This window comes from Dendropsophus ebraccatus, chromosome 1 (assembly GCF_027789765.1).
Source record: "Dendropsophus ebraccatus isolate aDenEbr1 chromosome 1, aDenEbr1.pat, whole genome shotgun sequence".
Lineage (NCBI taxonomy): Eukaryota > Metazoa > Chordata > Amphibia > Anura > Hylidae > Dendropsophus > Dendropsophus ebraccatus.
The window spans coordinates 64,078,269-64,093,719 of NC_091454.1; the positions used below are offsets into that span (position 1 = coordinate 64,078,269).

The following is a 15,451-nucleotide window of genomic DNA, read 5'->3' on the forward strand; positions in this document are numbered from 1 at the left end:
CAGTGTGTGAAAATTAAATGCGGCAATGAATGGAGTGAAAGATTAAGATTTACATTGTAATCAGTCAATGTTATGGTCTGGCGTGAGGCCTCCTTCCTACTGAATGATATTTCTCTAAGGACAGTAGAGCCCAACTTTGGCACCGAGGGACACAAGATTAATATGTACAAGCCTTGCACACCTGCTCCAAATGCTGAGAATTGCATTACCAGCACTGCAGCAACTTCTGTTGTTTTCTAGGATAATACATTGGAAAGTTATCTGCTGTTCAATAAACACAATACAAGGCACAGCCCAATGGTGGCCACCTAGTCATGTCTGCCAGCCATAGTTCCTGCTAGCTGATAAAACAGGAATGTGTTACGATTTTGCAAAAATCAGTGATGTGTGTAAATATATAAAAAGCTACTTGAAACTTTAATAACATATATTACTACTTGTTGCTATATATTCCATTACAAGGGCATAGACATAGTCCATTGCCCTGGCCATGTACACTAGCTATAGCATAGTGGCTTGATGGTACCTGTCTCTCTCTGCACTCTGCCCCCACAGCACATGCCCTGCTATTCCCTGTTTGGGGATAGTAGCATTTTCTTCACCCTTCAACAGCCTCTAGTTATCCCTTCTCTTTCTCCATGCCCCCTGTAAATGGTCACAAACCTCCTCAACCACCAAAAAGTAGTAGTTGTAGCAAGCTGTTATTTTAGTTAATTTAATAGTGTAGTTTAGAAAATAAAAAGTGTAAATACTGTCGGCAGCAAAACTGCCTTTTCTCTAGGGTCGGTCTGTAAGCAGTAAACATGGTCTCATGAAATTAAAGTAAAGGGTTAGTTAGAATCTATTTAATAACTATATTACAGCAGATCATTATCGATGTCACTGGACAAAATGTAATATTTATCAAACTACAGACAGGGATATACAAAACTACTCTCTGCTGATACCTTTTGGAGGGGTCTCTTCTTAAAGAGGATGCACCATCAGGTACATCCTCTTTAATATGACCTACGGATAGAACGGCGCCGTTAGGAAAAATCTGGTGCCACGGTCCATTTTTTAACCGCGGCCTGGTTCTTGTGTACGGCACCGTTCTATCCACGGGTACCGAGCCGGAGCTGAAGCACAGGTGGTAGGGAATTCCCTCCCCTCTATGACGTGGCTTTATTAGAATCAATGGAGCTGCGTCATAGAGGGGCGGGGGATTCCTCCCTCTGGGGGCGGGCTGGCCCGCCTCCTGTGCTTCAGCCCCGGTCCAGTACCTGTAGATAGAATGGCGCCGTACACGGGAACCTGGCCTTGTGACTGCACCGCTCTATCCGTAGGTCATATTAAAGAGGATGTACCTGATGGTACATCCTCTTTAAGGCTGGGTTCACACTACGTATATTTCAGTCAGTATTGTGGTCCTCATATTGCAAGCAAAACCAGTAGTGGATTGAAAACACAGAAAGGCTCTGTTCATACAATGTTGAAATTGAGTGGATGGCCACCATATAACAGTAAATAACGGCCATTATTTCAATACAACAGCCATTGTTTTAAAGGGAACCAATCAGCCCGTTTGGGCTGATATGGTTGCCTTGAGCATTGTATAAAGCACCTGGAGCGGCCCCGGCACGTACCGTCCGCGGCCGCAGCAGGTGCCATTAAATGACGGCCATCCACTCAATTTGTGTGAACATAGCCTCTCTGTGTATTCAATCCACTCCTGGTTTTGGTTGCAATATGAGGACCACAATACTGACTGAAATATACATAGTGTGAACCCAGCCTAAAGGTGTTTTACACCTTAAACAAGCCTTGAGTCAAACATTGACGTGAAGTAAAAGGCCTCACCAAAGGGTGGAAGGAGTCAAACATGAAGGGAAAGGCACCCAAAAGGTAGTATCAGAGACCTGCTTTGCATATCCTTCTCCCCAGAATTCCTAGTAGAGCATGAATCTCCTATAAGTCTCCAAACAGCTTTATTGTGCTCTCCTCAAGAAGAAACTTTACCCCTTTGGTCTCATGACTACCATAGCTTAATGTTCAGATCACATTTGGACCACTATATAATTTTCTAAATTTAAAGTAGGGAATGTAAAATAAAGCATGTTATCAATTTAAGTTAAAAAAAAAAAAAAAAAAAAAAAAAAACAGATGACCAAATGCAATGGTCATCAGTGCGCTCACAAAGAAGGCAGCTAAGCCGTGACTCTCTGTACTGGCCAGGACTTTGTGTGTTTGGTCTCTTTTTTTAACCAGTGGAAGACTAAAAATCTGCCTTCATGAGATTGGACCTGTATTTCTGGTAAGTATAGTTTTGTTTTACAGCATAAGAACTAAAAAAATAAATAATGTTGATTGCAAAAATGCTTTATTTCACATCTGCGGATTTACTGTAGATTTTAAAAGTTATAATGACCGGTACCCTTTAAAGCAAATAGAAAAGGTAAGCTAAGTTAGCTGTAGACAGTACATGGACCATTGTGGACTTGCACATGAGGAATCTTAAAGGAAAATAAGGGAATTGGGGCCAGCATCATGGAAGATTCCCTGAATATTCCCGTAAGATGGAAGATACATTAGACAAGACACAAAGAGGGAGAGTTATCAAACTGGTGTAAAGTAGAATTGGCTCAGTTGCCCTTGATTCCAACTTTCATTTTTCAAAGAATCTGTGAGGAATGAAAGGTGGAATCTGGTTGCTAGCGACAATTCTACTTTACACCAGTTAAATAAATCTCCCCGAAAGTGTCTCCGATAGGATTCCATCTTGGTATGACTAAGAGCTGCATAACAGCTTGAAATGAGTCAGGAACTTTTTGTGTTTTCTACTGTATTTAGGATCTTATGGGAATATGATTAAGGAATGGCAAGGTTTTATTCAAAGACGCTGGACCCCCCTTTCTTTGTCACCCATAAAGTCAAGGTATAAGGCAATATAAAAAGTCATATAAATGTGTATTTCACTTGTTTAGACCCACATTTAATCTGATCAGCTACTTTTAGTTTTTCAGATGTATCCAAACATACAGTATATCAAGTAAGCATTTGCTTTACATTTGGATCATTTGTCTATTATACAGTACATGTTTTATATTTCAGCCTTATGTAGACTCAAATGTATGCCAAGGGAAGATTTCAAAAAGATATTCTTTTACCTTATCTTTTCTATTTAATAAAGCCTACATCAGTATATGGACATGTACTTTGCAGGTAAGCAGATTACTAGAATCCAGCAGAAGCACCCCAGTGCTGTTACAGTGCTGGCCATAGAGCCACCATGCTACATGCCATCTAAAAAACGGCTATTAAAGGAGAGGTCGGGCAGGAAAAAATACAGTTCAGGCGGATGGGGGGGGCATACATTCTCTAGCTCTGAGCTCTTCATCACCACGTCCCGGATGATTGATGCCCTGCTCAGCCAGTCAGTGACTAGGGCGGAAAACCGTTACAGCCACTGATTGGCTGATGGGTCATCCATCAGCTGGGTTAGATATTTTTCCCCGACTCATGACCACATCGGAACTTGGGGGGAAAATACTTACTAGTAGTCCATGTCTGGGGATTATGTTGGCTAACTAGGTGGGCACATTTTGAGTCCTGCAAAACAACTGTTTATGCTTGGAAATAGACCAAAACATAATCACTAATTGACTGCATACGGTCCACTTAAATTGCTAGACACACTGTCGTATTGTCTGAATGTAGGCTACTTATCTTATATGAACATACACTTATTAGTTGTTATATGCCTCACTGCACAATGAGTAATTTGTGTTCCTGAGCTTACTGTAATACTCTGTAGTATCACACTCTTCTTTTAGGCATAAGATTTTCACCCACTTCTTGACCCTATTTAAATAAACATTGTTCCATTCCTGCCTCTGTGAATAGTACAACGCATTTACCAAAGTTCATTCCTAAAGGTGAAATTTCTTTGCGTTTCAAGGTGCAGATGAAAAATAATGAGGTGTAAAATTGTTTTCTATTGGGATTTTCAAGGTGAAAAGTGATTGTTCTACTTGTTTAAAAAGTGTGGAAAAGAAAGCTCGGCAAAATAAATAGGATTTTATGATTCTGTAAACCAAACTGAATACTTAATTCAATATAAATATATATGTATACTTTCTGTTCTGAATAAAAATACACTTACAGCAAACTTATATTTGTTTATATTGAAGATGTAGTCACAACCAGCTAAATAATTTTAGGCTTGATCAAAGCATTACAAAGCATTGTGGCTGAGGCTTTATGTATTTCGCAGTGCACAATTTTATTCTGGATGTCTTCATATGAGAATGATACCATGCAAATACTCTTAAAGAAGGACATTCTTTATGAATAATATTGTGCATTGGGGTTTTGTGGGACATCACACACTGATAGAGCAAAATCTGGAGGCATTTGATACAAGTGAATGATTCCTTGAAGTTAATATTTTTGGCATTTTATATTCTAGGTATTCTTTTCAGGATGAAGAGGATATGTTTATGGTTGTGGATCTTCTTCTTGGTGGTGACCTTAGATACCATCTTCAGCAAAATGTTCGTTTCAGTGAGGCCTCTGTAAAGCTTTTTATCTCTGAAATTGCCATGGCACTTGACTACTTGCAAAGCAAAAATATCATCCATCGGTGAGTCTGTTTTACTGTCTTCTTGTAGCTAAAGTCAATTTGATTTGATTGTCAGCAATGTTGAGAATTCATGACGGACAAATCTCTGCTGAATGGCAGGTGCTATGTGAGCACCCAGCCTGGCACAGTTTGGACAGAAATGAACATTAGATTGCCTCTCTAGATGACTGTTCACCTGGCAGCTATCATCTCCCAAAGCCTGTATTATCCCTTGGCTTGGCTGAATGCGTCAGAAAATAGTGGAGTGATATGTGACGTCACCTCTTCTCTGTGGGAAAGAATTGGGTTGGCTTTCCAAACAGCAGATAATGGAGAAAGAGCCGGTATCAAACCATAGACTTGAGATCATGTGATCTGACCCTGGTGATATTGCTGGAGTTAACCTGTAATAATCTAATGCATATATGCTGCTTTATGCAAAACTTCAAAACCATTAAAAGTCTGGAAAATACCACACTGACACCTTATTTCTAGTAATTAAAAAAGCAAAAAAAAAAAAAAGCTATCTACGAGAAAAGTAAAGTCTATAAGTCTGTCTTTAGCTAGTATCATGGAGGCAGGCCACGTGTTTTCTTTGGTGTCCTGCCACTCACATCTCCTGCTTGGGTTTATTCTGTGATTTATAGGAACAGTGCATGTACCCAAAACCTGTCCCAACTCAGTTACACCTATTTAACACAGTTATGCCTGCTTTTTGATTCCTGAGCAACATTGTGGTTCTTTGTTTTCCTTATCTTGATATATTATTTGTAATTACCTGTGTCTGTGTCCTGACTGCATCTCTGCATGATCTTCCTTTACCATAGTGCTTGACCCAGACCATTGATTCCTAGCCCATGCTTAAAGCCAGAATTCTTCTGCCTGTTCCTGATTACATTGTCTTACCACCTGCCTACAACCTATGTCCAAACTTGCCTGCCTGACCCCTCGGTACCTCTCACTGTTCCATACCCATTGACTTATTACAGTTTGCCACAGATTTCCCACCCTCAGAAACTCACTTATGTTGCAGATTTGTTTGGGGATTTTGCTGCACATTTGCACAGATTTGTAGCAAAATCTGCACATTACAAAATTTCAGCGCTTGTTAATTAAAAACTTCCCGGGTACTACAGACAGAGAAAGACTAAGGGCCACATGTATCATCCGGCGAACGGATGATTTTCGTCGGGAAGTGCCGATTTGCGTATTTTTTTATTCGCAAATGGCCGATTTGCGAATAAAATATTCGCAAACCGGCACTTTCTGCCGAGTACGCCAGGGGGGCGGAAAGGGGGCGTGTAGTGGGCTGAACGGAGGGTGCGGACTCAGAGTCCGCACGATTTACCATCCGTTCCGCCCAAATGTATGCCGAAAACCTACTCCAGTCCTCAGCTATCGTAGGTTTTCGGCGGTGCGCACCGGCGCGCACGGGATTTATGTAGAGGCAGTCCGCCTCTACATAAATCTCCGTAGCGCCGGAGCTGCGGGGGCATTTATAAGTCCGGCGTATAAAACGCCAGACTTAATAAATGCCACCCTAAAGGTCCCTTGACACTTTATACATTTGCTGGCTGTTGGTATACAATGCATGGGGCTCTCCCAACTGTCCACCAACACATGATGTCCGTAGAGATAGGGGTTGGGCATGATGAAAAATTACTGCCTGATCCCTTTGTTCTGAGAGACATACATAAGTAGCCAGAGCTCTCTGGCTGGGGCTTAAAGCGACCCTGTACCGTCACCGTGCTGCCCCTGAACCACCAGCACCGTGTTGTAGATCTCCTCACGCCATGCCTGGTTTGGGTGTCGGCCTTTCTCCCGATGCTGGTATTAAGAAGAAAAAGACTTTTATCAAACTAGCATGGCCTAGAGCATCAGTGCCTCAAGCCTGGGCTAGATGGAGGCGGGAGAGAGGTGCCGCAGGTCTAGGGCACTGATGCTGTAGGCTATGCCAGTTTGACTGCCTGCCCCGCTGAGCCACATTGATAAAAGTTGAGAGTCGCTTTAACCCTAAACTCCCTATAGAGAACATAGGAACACAAACATTCCTGTGTATGGGTAAGACAGGGAATGAATTGGAGAGATAACTGATTGCCGAATAATCACTTGGCCATGAGTAATTGAAGGTGGATGGCTACCTTAAGACACAGAGCAACTGTAGTTCTACAGAAAAACTCTGCACTCAAAAATAGCTCATGAATACAACTATATTATTACTACATTTGGGTTGGGGCCATAACAAGGTTTACACTTCTAAGGTATATAAAGTATTTTTCAATGGGATTTCATATAAGAAACAATCATGGCATGTTCCATCAGGCTCTATATGCACAGCTAATGGTATGTCTTCTAGTACGACCGAGCTTTGATAGCAGTGCTTAGATTGTTTGGCTCTGTACCAGCGTGCACAAGCCACTAGACTTTGTTTACATTAGTAGTGTCAGAAATTTGAAGGAAACCTGACAGACCCATTATGGTATAATAATTTTGATAACAGACTGTGATTTCAAGAGCACAGTCAGGTTCTCATTCTTGGCTGGGGATTATGTGACTTAACTCCGTAATATAATGAAGTCTTAGCAAAAGCACAAACCATAAACCAAGAATGGACATAAAAGACAAAAAAAGATGGAACAATCCTGCATAGATAAGTTCTTGTAATAGAAATCATTAGGAGCTGCGAGACGTCTTTTGGGACTATTGTCTACTAGGTTGCCTGCTAAAATCATTCATGCAGAAGCTGATGTTACAGAAATGAATTGTTTTTCTGTAAATGACATGGAGATTAGTCCATATCAGTCAGTTCCAGGCTGGTAGTCTTATACAGATGTTAATGTCATGTCATGCTTTAGGTTAGTGAAGAGTGACAGACGATTTAATGCTTTCTTGCCGGCACATTAACATGCATTGCAAACCCCCTTACACCAGTAGCTATACATACATTGATTTTATTCACCTTTCAGCTTAAATGATAATGTCATATCTCAGTCATTTACTACATTGTGAATTGCCATATCCTCCGCTTCTATCTGATACCTGTGTCTAAAAGGCCAGTACAATAGTTGCCTGTTTTGCAGTCACTTCATCACCCAAGGTACTATAGGTTTGAGTGCAACCTCTGATAACACGCATGTCACACAAATGTCACAAAATAGACGAAATGTCAAATTTTCTCTATTTTGCCCTTTAAAAAAAAAAATTATTCTCATGTATGGCTGATCAGGCCTGGCATGCCCGGGTGACATTTCATAAACAAAAAATGTTCCATGCAATTTATAAATGGGAATTTTTCTAGCATCACATTAAACGGTTATTGTTGTTTCAACAGACTGCATAAATCAACAGCAAATGTACAGTAAAAAACTTTTATATATATCTTATTAGAGAAAAATGCTGTACTGTGCACCTATAGGCATCCAATGAAGCAATATGACCCACCATATCAGTTCTATAACGCTTCAGTGCATGGCCTGGTTTTAAAGGGGTTATCTAGGGTTAGAAAAACATAGATGCTCTCTTCCAGAAACAGCACCACACTTGTTTTCAGGTTGTATTGCAGCTCAGTTCCATTAAAGTGAATGAAGCACAGCTGTAATACCACAACCTGTGGGCAGGTGTGGCACTGTTTTTGGAAGAAATTAGCTATGTGTACAAGAGCCTGGGATTTGTACCTGCCTGCAATCTCTAAGACTGTCTCCATCCTCCAAAGGATCCTTACTGTCTTTTAAAGTTAAATCAAGGCTTCCCTCTTATTTCAGCAACAGCTGCTGCAGTTCAGTGCTTAGAATAGCCCCTTCCTTTCTGTGCTGCTGATGTTCGGTAGCCCGGGGCCCTGAGCTCCTGGGGGGCCCATGGCCACCCAAAAAGACATACTTTCAGTGGTGTACTGTCTCCCGGCTACATGTCTGCCATGATTTGCAAAGAATCATGATATTATGTATCTTTTACTATGAACACCACGCTAGTGTTGCAATTGTTACAGTGGGGTGGGGGCCTAGGTTTGGTGAACAGCCCGGGGCCTCTGGTAAAGTTAATCCGCCCCTGCACATTGCACATTGCAAAAACCATGCATCAATAACCATTATTACACACCATCTTTAGTAGTGTACTATGGATTTTTCCCCAGCACCATTCAGTCCACTGCACTTTCACCAGCGCTTTATAAAGACATAAAGCAGTATAGGATAGGTGCTGTGTTGTGATTTACCAGAGTAAAGTAAGAGATAGTAAAAAAAAAACAACAACAACAATTGTGTGTGTATTACTAGTAAACAGCCCAATTCTGGTTCATCCCCTGAAATGGAGAAAATAAAAAAAAAAATAGCTTTGCACATAGAGGGGACTCCCAGAAACATAATAATAAAAGTCAAAAATCACCTAGTTACTCTCAAGGGTTAATGTAACCAAACCATGCAAGTTTTTGAAAATCTTTTGACGGGTGTGTTTTAGGTGTTTTCCTCATATATCTGAAATTGATGTGAATATTTTGTTGCAGGTGGTTCAGTTTGCTCCAACATGTCTGCATCGGAAAAAAAGATTGAGAAACACAGTTTGTGGTTTTGTTTTGTGATGATGTATTTTTGGTGTATGGCATGCTTTAGTGAGTCAGAGGTAATTGCTGTGGATGACGGACTACAGATGTGATTGGTCCATGTGCTTTGTCACGTTATTGCTGCCATGCTGTATAATTTACATTTATGTAAACATGCTTTCTCGATTCCTCTTGTGGGTTAAAAAGGCTGTACATCTGTTCTGAACTGATCTATGATTCTCCATCAGCCTAGTCATTCAGTGCGTTTACTTTGTACCCCATGGGTGAAGACATAATTATAGACTATTAGAGATGTGCCAAAGCGGTTTCATCATGTTGCATGTGCTGGGTTGACATAATTCTGCTAGTTTTGCTGTCTTCTCTGCCTGTTTTTCAATAAGCCAATCATATTGTCATGTCTATTATAGTACGTTTATATGTATTGGGAAGTTGTTTTGTAATTTACTTCTATAATTTGGTTTAGTAATTTATTTGGCCTTCACTGCAGCAAACCTTCATACAACAGCTCAAATCTAAGCTTTATTAGTTCTTGTTTGCAGGAAAATAAGGCAAATGCACCCAAACCAAAACTTATGCGTATGAAAAAAAAAATATCCAGAATCATGCCTTCCAATCCACCAGCAGCAATAAATCCTAAAAGACTTTCTCATCACTAAACATATAGTTTTACTCTAAAATGTATTTAAAAGAGTATATAGTTAACAACTATATACTGGTGAAGTGTCTAGGAGGCAGTCTACTTCTTCTTGACCAACATTTTTAGTAGGGAAGACTGCATCTAAAATATGGAATGGCAGCCTTATTTTTATGATAGCAGTTTCCTGTAGCATTCAGGGGAAAAAAAGTTTTTTTTTTCTTAATTGAATGTCATAGTCTATGTATGATGGTTACCACTAATGCTGCGTTTACACAGAACGATTATCGTGCGAATTTGCACGATAATCATACGTGTAAACGCAGCGAACGATCAAACGACGAGCGAGAAATCGTTCATTTTGATCTTTCAACAAGTTCTCAAATCGTCGTTGATCGTTCGCAAGAAATTCGCAGATCGTTCCGTGTGAACGTTCGCCAATTTAACCAATGTGTGAGATAGGCTTAAGCGATCGCAAAACGAATTTCCGTACCGTCTAACGAATTTCCGTACCGTCTAAACGCTGATCGTTATGAAAAAAAAATTGTTACTCCGACATTGTTAATCGTACGATCAGGCAAATTATCATTCTGTGTAAACGTAGCATAAGTGACATCCATCCTAAGACATAAGAGGTACATGTTTTAGTCTCTAGCTGTATACCATAACTAACTAAATTTCACCCATGTATGCCAGCTCCGAGCAGGTGTACATTTTAACTATTTACTCCTGTGTGCAGAAGAAATACCACACCCCCTTTTTGCAATGCCAGACCTTCTTCCTACCCACTTGGCGAGCATGGTGTATGGAACGTGGTGAAAACTGTGAATAGCACAGTCTGTGATACATCCCCCCCTAAAGAGATAAAATACAAATTATAGAAGCAGTCTACCAAAAATTATTATTGCCCCCCCCCCCCCCGCTAGGCGCTTCTGCGTATACTCACCGCAGGTGATCAGTGTACCATGACGCGGACTCATTCTGGTCCCGCAGCGCTGTGACTCCTTTTCTGTCTCCTGTGATTTAACGCCATAAGTCACGCTTTACAATGCATTCTCTATGGAAGCGCGTACCACCTAGTGGGAGGGCCAATAATCACTTTTTGTGAACTGCTTCTTTAAGTGGCTGCAGAAAGTGTTTTATGTGTTTTTTATTTTACGAACCTCAAGTTGATAAAAGTTCTCTGTAGTTGGAAGCAATATACTACTGGGAGTCTTGTCCATCCACACTTCTTTTTTTTTTTTCTAAAAGCCAGTTCTAATTTCAGTATTTGAAGAAGCCGAGTCTCTCCCCATTTTGCAAGTCACATGGTCAATGAAACACCAAAATAGAATTGGTAGTGTTGAGCGGATGTAACAGACACTCATATATTATTTCTTAGCTGGAGCAGCTGCAGGCCTGAGGTCATTAACTTAATCTCTTCATTACCACACTACATTTTGCAGCTTGGCAGGATGACGTGCTGCGTGAGTGAACTCAAAATGAGAATATCCACACTGGGTGGATATTCCGCAGAGGACTACAGTAGTAGCAATGCAAGTGAGCTTTTAGAAAAGCTCATCCACTTGTTGCACAAAACAATTTGCACAGAATCCACAAGCACTTGACCAGCAACATTGTAAATCCGCATTATGTCAATTTGCATTGTGGGAGCATTGATTTTCTGCCAATTTTCCCTATTAATTTCAATGAGGAAGTCTAAGTTCACAATAAAATAATTTATTGCAACAATTTTTTTTTTTTTTTAACACATCCAAAGTCCATACTTATTGCTGCAGATGTACAGCCGTGGATTAATCTGTGTGTAATTTTGCAGCTATATTGTGACCATAGGTCATGGATCTACTATAGTTGTTCCCCAACTCCAGACCTCAGGGCCGACCAGCAGGGCATGTTATGAGGATTTCCATAGCATTTCATAGGTGATATAATTGGTCAGTGCATCATATATTGCCACCGGTGGTCTTTGCCTTGAGGTATCCTCAAAATGTGACCTGTTGGTGGGCCTTGAGGATTGGAGTTGGGGAACACATACTAGATAGATACTAGAAATTAAGCCTGTACAAAAACATATGTATAACAGGTTATGTGGCTTAGAAAACTAATTTTCAAACACATATATGGGGTATTCTGGTGTAAGCGAACGCCGATCTGCTAGATCGGCCCCTCTTTTACTGAGGCTTGATGATCGTGCAGCAAGGGCTGCATGAACATCATTAGCGATGTCTGTGCAGCCCATGCTTATATAGAAAAAAATTATATACTTGTCTGGCCAATGATTTTTAAACTTGCTAAAAGATAACAAACAGCCGATGGTAGGCCTCTTAGCTGATCTTTGACTGCTGCAATCGACCTGATTGGGCAGATATCTATGTTCACAGTGCATTTTTGCATCCTTTTAATCGTTTCGATCCGTCTTACAATGTAAGTCAATGGAAAATGGATCCTGATGGATAGCATGCAGCTGCATCTGTTTTTACCATTTGTTTTTGCCTTTGTTTTTTTTTCTTAATAAAACAGATACATTAAACATACAGCAAAACCACAGTATGCACCTAGCCTAAACATTAGTGGGTCTACTAGCCAGGGTAGCAAAGATCAAACAGCATCTCTCCCTTTAACCCTTAGAGGACCGGGCCAATTTCAGTTTTTGCGTTTTCGTTTTTTCCTCCTTGTGCTTAAAAGACCATAGCAGTTACATTTTTTCACCTAGAAACCCACATGAGCCCTTATTATTTGTGACACTAGTTGTACTTTGCAATGAAAGGCTGAATTCTTTCATAAAGTATACTGGAAAACCAGAAAAAAATTCTGTGTGGTGAAATTGAAAAAATAAAACAAAACACATTTCTTTTATTTGAAGGGTTTTTGTTTTTACGCCGCTCGCCCTGGGGTAAAACTGTCTTGTTATATATGTTCCTCAAGTTGTTACAATTACAAAGATATGTAACATGTATAACTTTTATTGTATCTGATGGCCTGTAAAAAATTAAACCATTGTTAACAAATACATGTTCCTTAAAATCGCTCCATTCCCAGGCTTATAGCGCTTTTATCCTTTGGTCTATGCGGCTGTGTGAGGTGTCATTTTTTGTGCCATGATCTTTACTTTCTATCGGTACCTTGATTGCGCATTTTTGATCGCTTTTTATTACAATTTTTGGGGATTTGGTGCGACCAAAAATGCGCAATTTTGCACTTTGGGATTTTTTTGCGCTTCAGCCATTTACCGTGCGAGATCAGGAATATGATAAATTAATAGTTCTGGCGATTACGCACGTGGCGATAACAAACATGTTTATTTATTTTTTTATTTATAACATGGGAAAAGGGGGGTGATTCAAACTTTTATTAGGGGAGTTTTTTTTAATTCATTAATAATGACACTTTTTTTTTTACTTTTACACTTATACTAGAAGCCCCCCTGGGGGACTTCTAGTATAAGCACACTGATCTCTCATTAAGTATAGTTATACAGCATAGATCAATGAGATAGGCACTTGATTGCCTCTGGCTGCTGCAGCTGGAAGCAATCGCGCAGACCTCGGCCAGAGCCGGATGTGTGGAACGCTCCTCTATGACAATGTCCTGTGGGGGGGGGGCGTCGATCCACCCCACTAGACACCAGGGATGTGCTGCAGTAAGTAATCGGGCTGCATCCCATTATTTAATTAGCGGGCACTTCAATCGGACCATGCCCGCTAATAGCCACGGACTGGGCTATGAGCGGCACCCAGGACCGCCACGCGGCACCGCTCTGAACATCCCTAGGCGGCCCAGGACGTACGGGTACACCCAGTGTCGCCTAGGGCTTAATACAATGCTCATACTGTTAGGATAGGGACAGGAAAACACAAGAACATGTAAACCCTAAAGCTGGCAACCGCCCTGCTGTCCTTACCTACTTGCCTCAGATGCTTTAAACAGCAACGGACAACTGGATGGCAGTCCCTGATCTCATTAAAGTGAAACACTGAACTAAACAAGACAATACAAAACACGTTGAAGGGAGAGTCAGAAGTCCAAGTCAAAAACCAACCGAGCAGCGAAGTACAAAGCTGTGTCCAAAGGGGTAGTCAAAGGGTCAATAGCAGAAGTCAGGTAACCAGAATACAAATGCAGGAAAATGCTAGCTCAAGTAACACTAGTAACTAGGTACTATTGCAGGCAAGGAACATGAGACAAGTGAGGATACTTATGGAGCCTGGAGTCCCAGCCACAGGTGTGATTGGGGCTGAGGCTCCAGGTCCTGCCCAGACACCAACAGCTGACTGGTGAGTCAGCTGTCAGTCAACAATCAGTGAACACACTACACCTTATGCTGATTGGCCTGAGAGTGAAACACTGGCCAAGTAGTGATGCCAGTCATAGTACTGCCACAGTTTGACACCTTGTTCACCCTATATTGTTGCATTCCCACTCCATCAAATTTAACATATAACCCTACTGTGTTAATACAGATGAATGTAAAAACTCTTATGAGGCAGGTTCCCCATACACTACAATATGACAAACAGAATAAACCCCTGGATCAACAACCTACAGTATGACATATAATCTAGTGCCCATTACTTGTGATATTTTTCATGAAAACCATCCAGACCTTACTCAAACTTGTGTCATGACAACATCATGTGGCAGAGAGTTCCATAGTCTCACTGCTCTTACAGTAAAGAATCCCGTCTGTTCTGGTGATTAAACCTTCTTCTAGACGTAGAGGATTTTCCCTAGTCATGGTTTCATGCCTAAGTGTAGAATGATCACTAGAAAGATCTCTAGTACTGTCCATTCATATATTTGTACATTGCAATGAGATCACCTCAAAAACGTTTTCTAAACTAAATCGCCCTAAGCCCAATGTCTCCAGGGTCAATCCAAGCCCTGGAGATTTTTGTAAGATCAGCGGGAGAGAGGGAGTAAAAGCACATACAGTACATACCGCAATCTGTGCACAAACTTACAACTTTTTATGTTTCCACTAGGCACAGATATTAATAAACCCTCCCTAAAACCTCACGCAAACTGAGGACAACAGCAGTGCTGTTTCTGGAAACAGCAGCCATGTTTTAGTAAGTAGCCCCAGTCACTAATTCCATCAACCAGTTCATTTTGGTTTAACCCCTAGATGACCTAGGACGTACCTGTACGTCCTGGAAGTCTGTGCCCAGACGACCCTGGACGTACCGGTACGTCCTAAGCTATGAAGCGCGCTCCGGAGCGTAGCACGCTTCATAGCAGATAGGGGCCGGCTGCAATAAGCAGCCAGCACCTCACAGTTAATGACACGCTGCAGCGATCGCGCGGCAGCATGACATTAACTCCTTAAACGCTCCAGCGATCGCGGCACGGCCCAGCATTTAAGTGTAAGTGACAGGGGGAGTCCCCTGTCACTTACCGATTGGGACCCCCGCAGTCACACTCCCGATCGTTAAAACGGAACGCCAGAGGTCTCTCACTTGCCTCCGTGTGGTTCGATCGGCGCTCTGGTCCCTGAGACTGCACAGGCAGGCTCAATGACCAGAGCACCGATAACACTGATCAATGCTATGCCTATGGCATAGCAATGATCAGTGTATAAAATGAAAGTAATGAATGTACAAGTCCCCCAAGGGACCTAAAAAAAAAAGGTAAAATCACTTACACACTACCCCAAAGCCCCTCC

At 41.3% G+C, this 15,451-nt stretch overlaps 1 protein-coding gene across 2 annotated transcripts in view; it reads left to right on the forward strand.

The window, feature by feature from the left end:
- The window catches only part of STK32A (serine/threonine kinase 32A), a 110,611-nt gene that overhangs the window by 42,850 nt on the left and 52,310 nt on the right, over nucleotides 1-15,451 (forward strand). For both annotated transcript variants that reach the window (XM_069954894.1, XM_069954903.1), the window contains one exon: nucleotides 4,448-4,621. In XM_069954894.1, coding sequence (XP_069810995.1) covers nucleotides 4,448-4,621 — 174 coding nt within the window. The remainder of the gene's footprint in view (nucleotides 1-4,447; nucleotides 4,622-15,451) is intronic.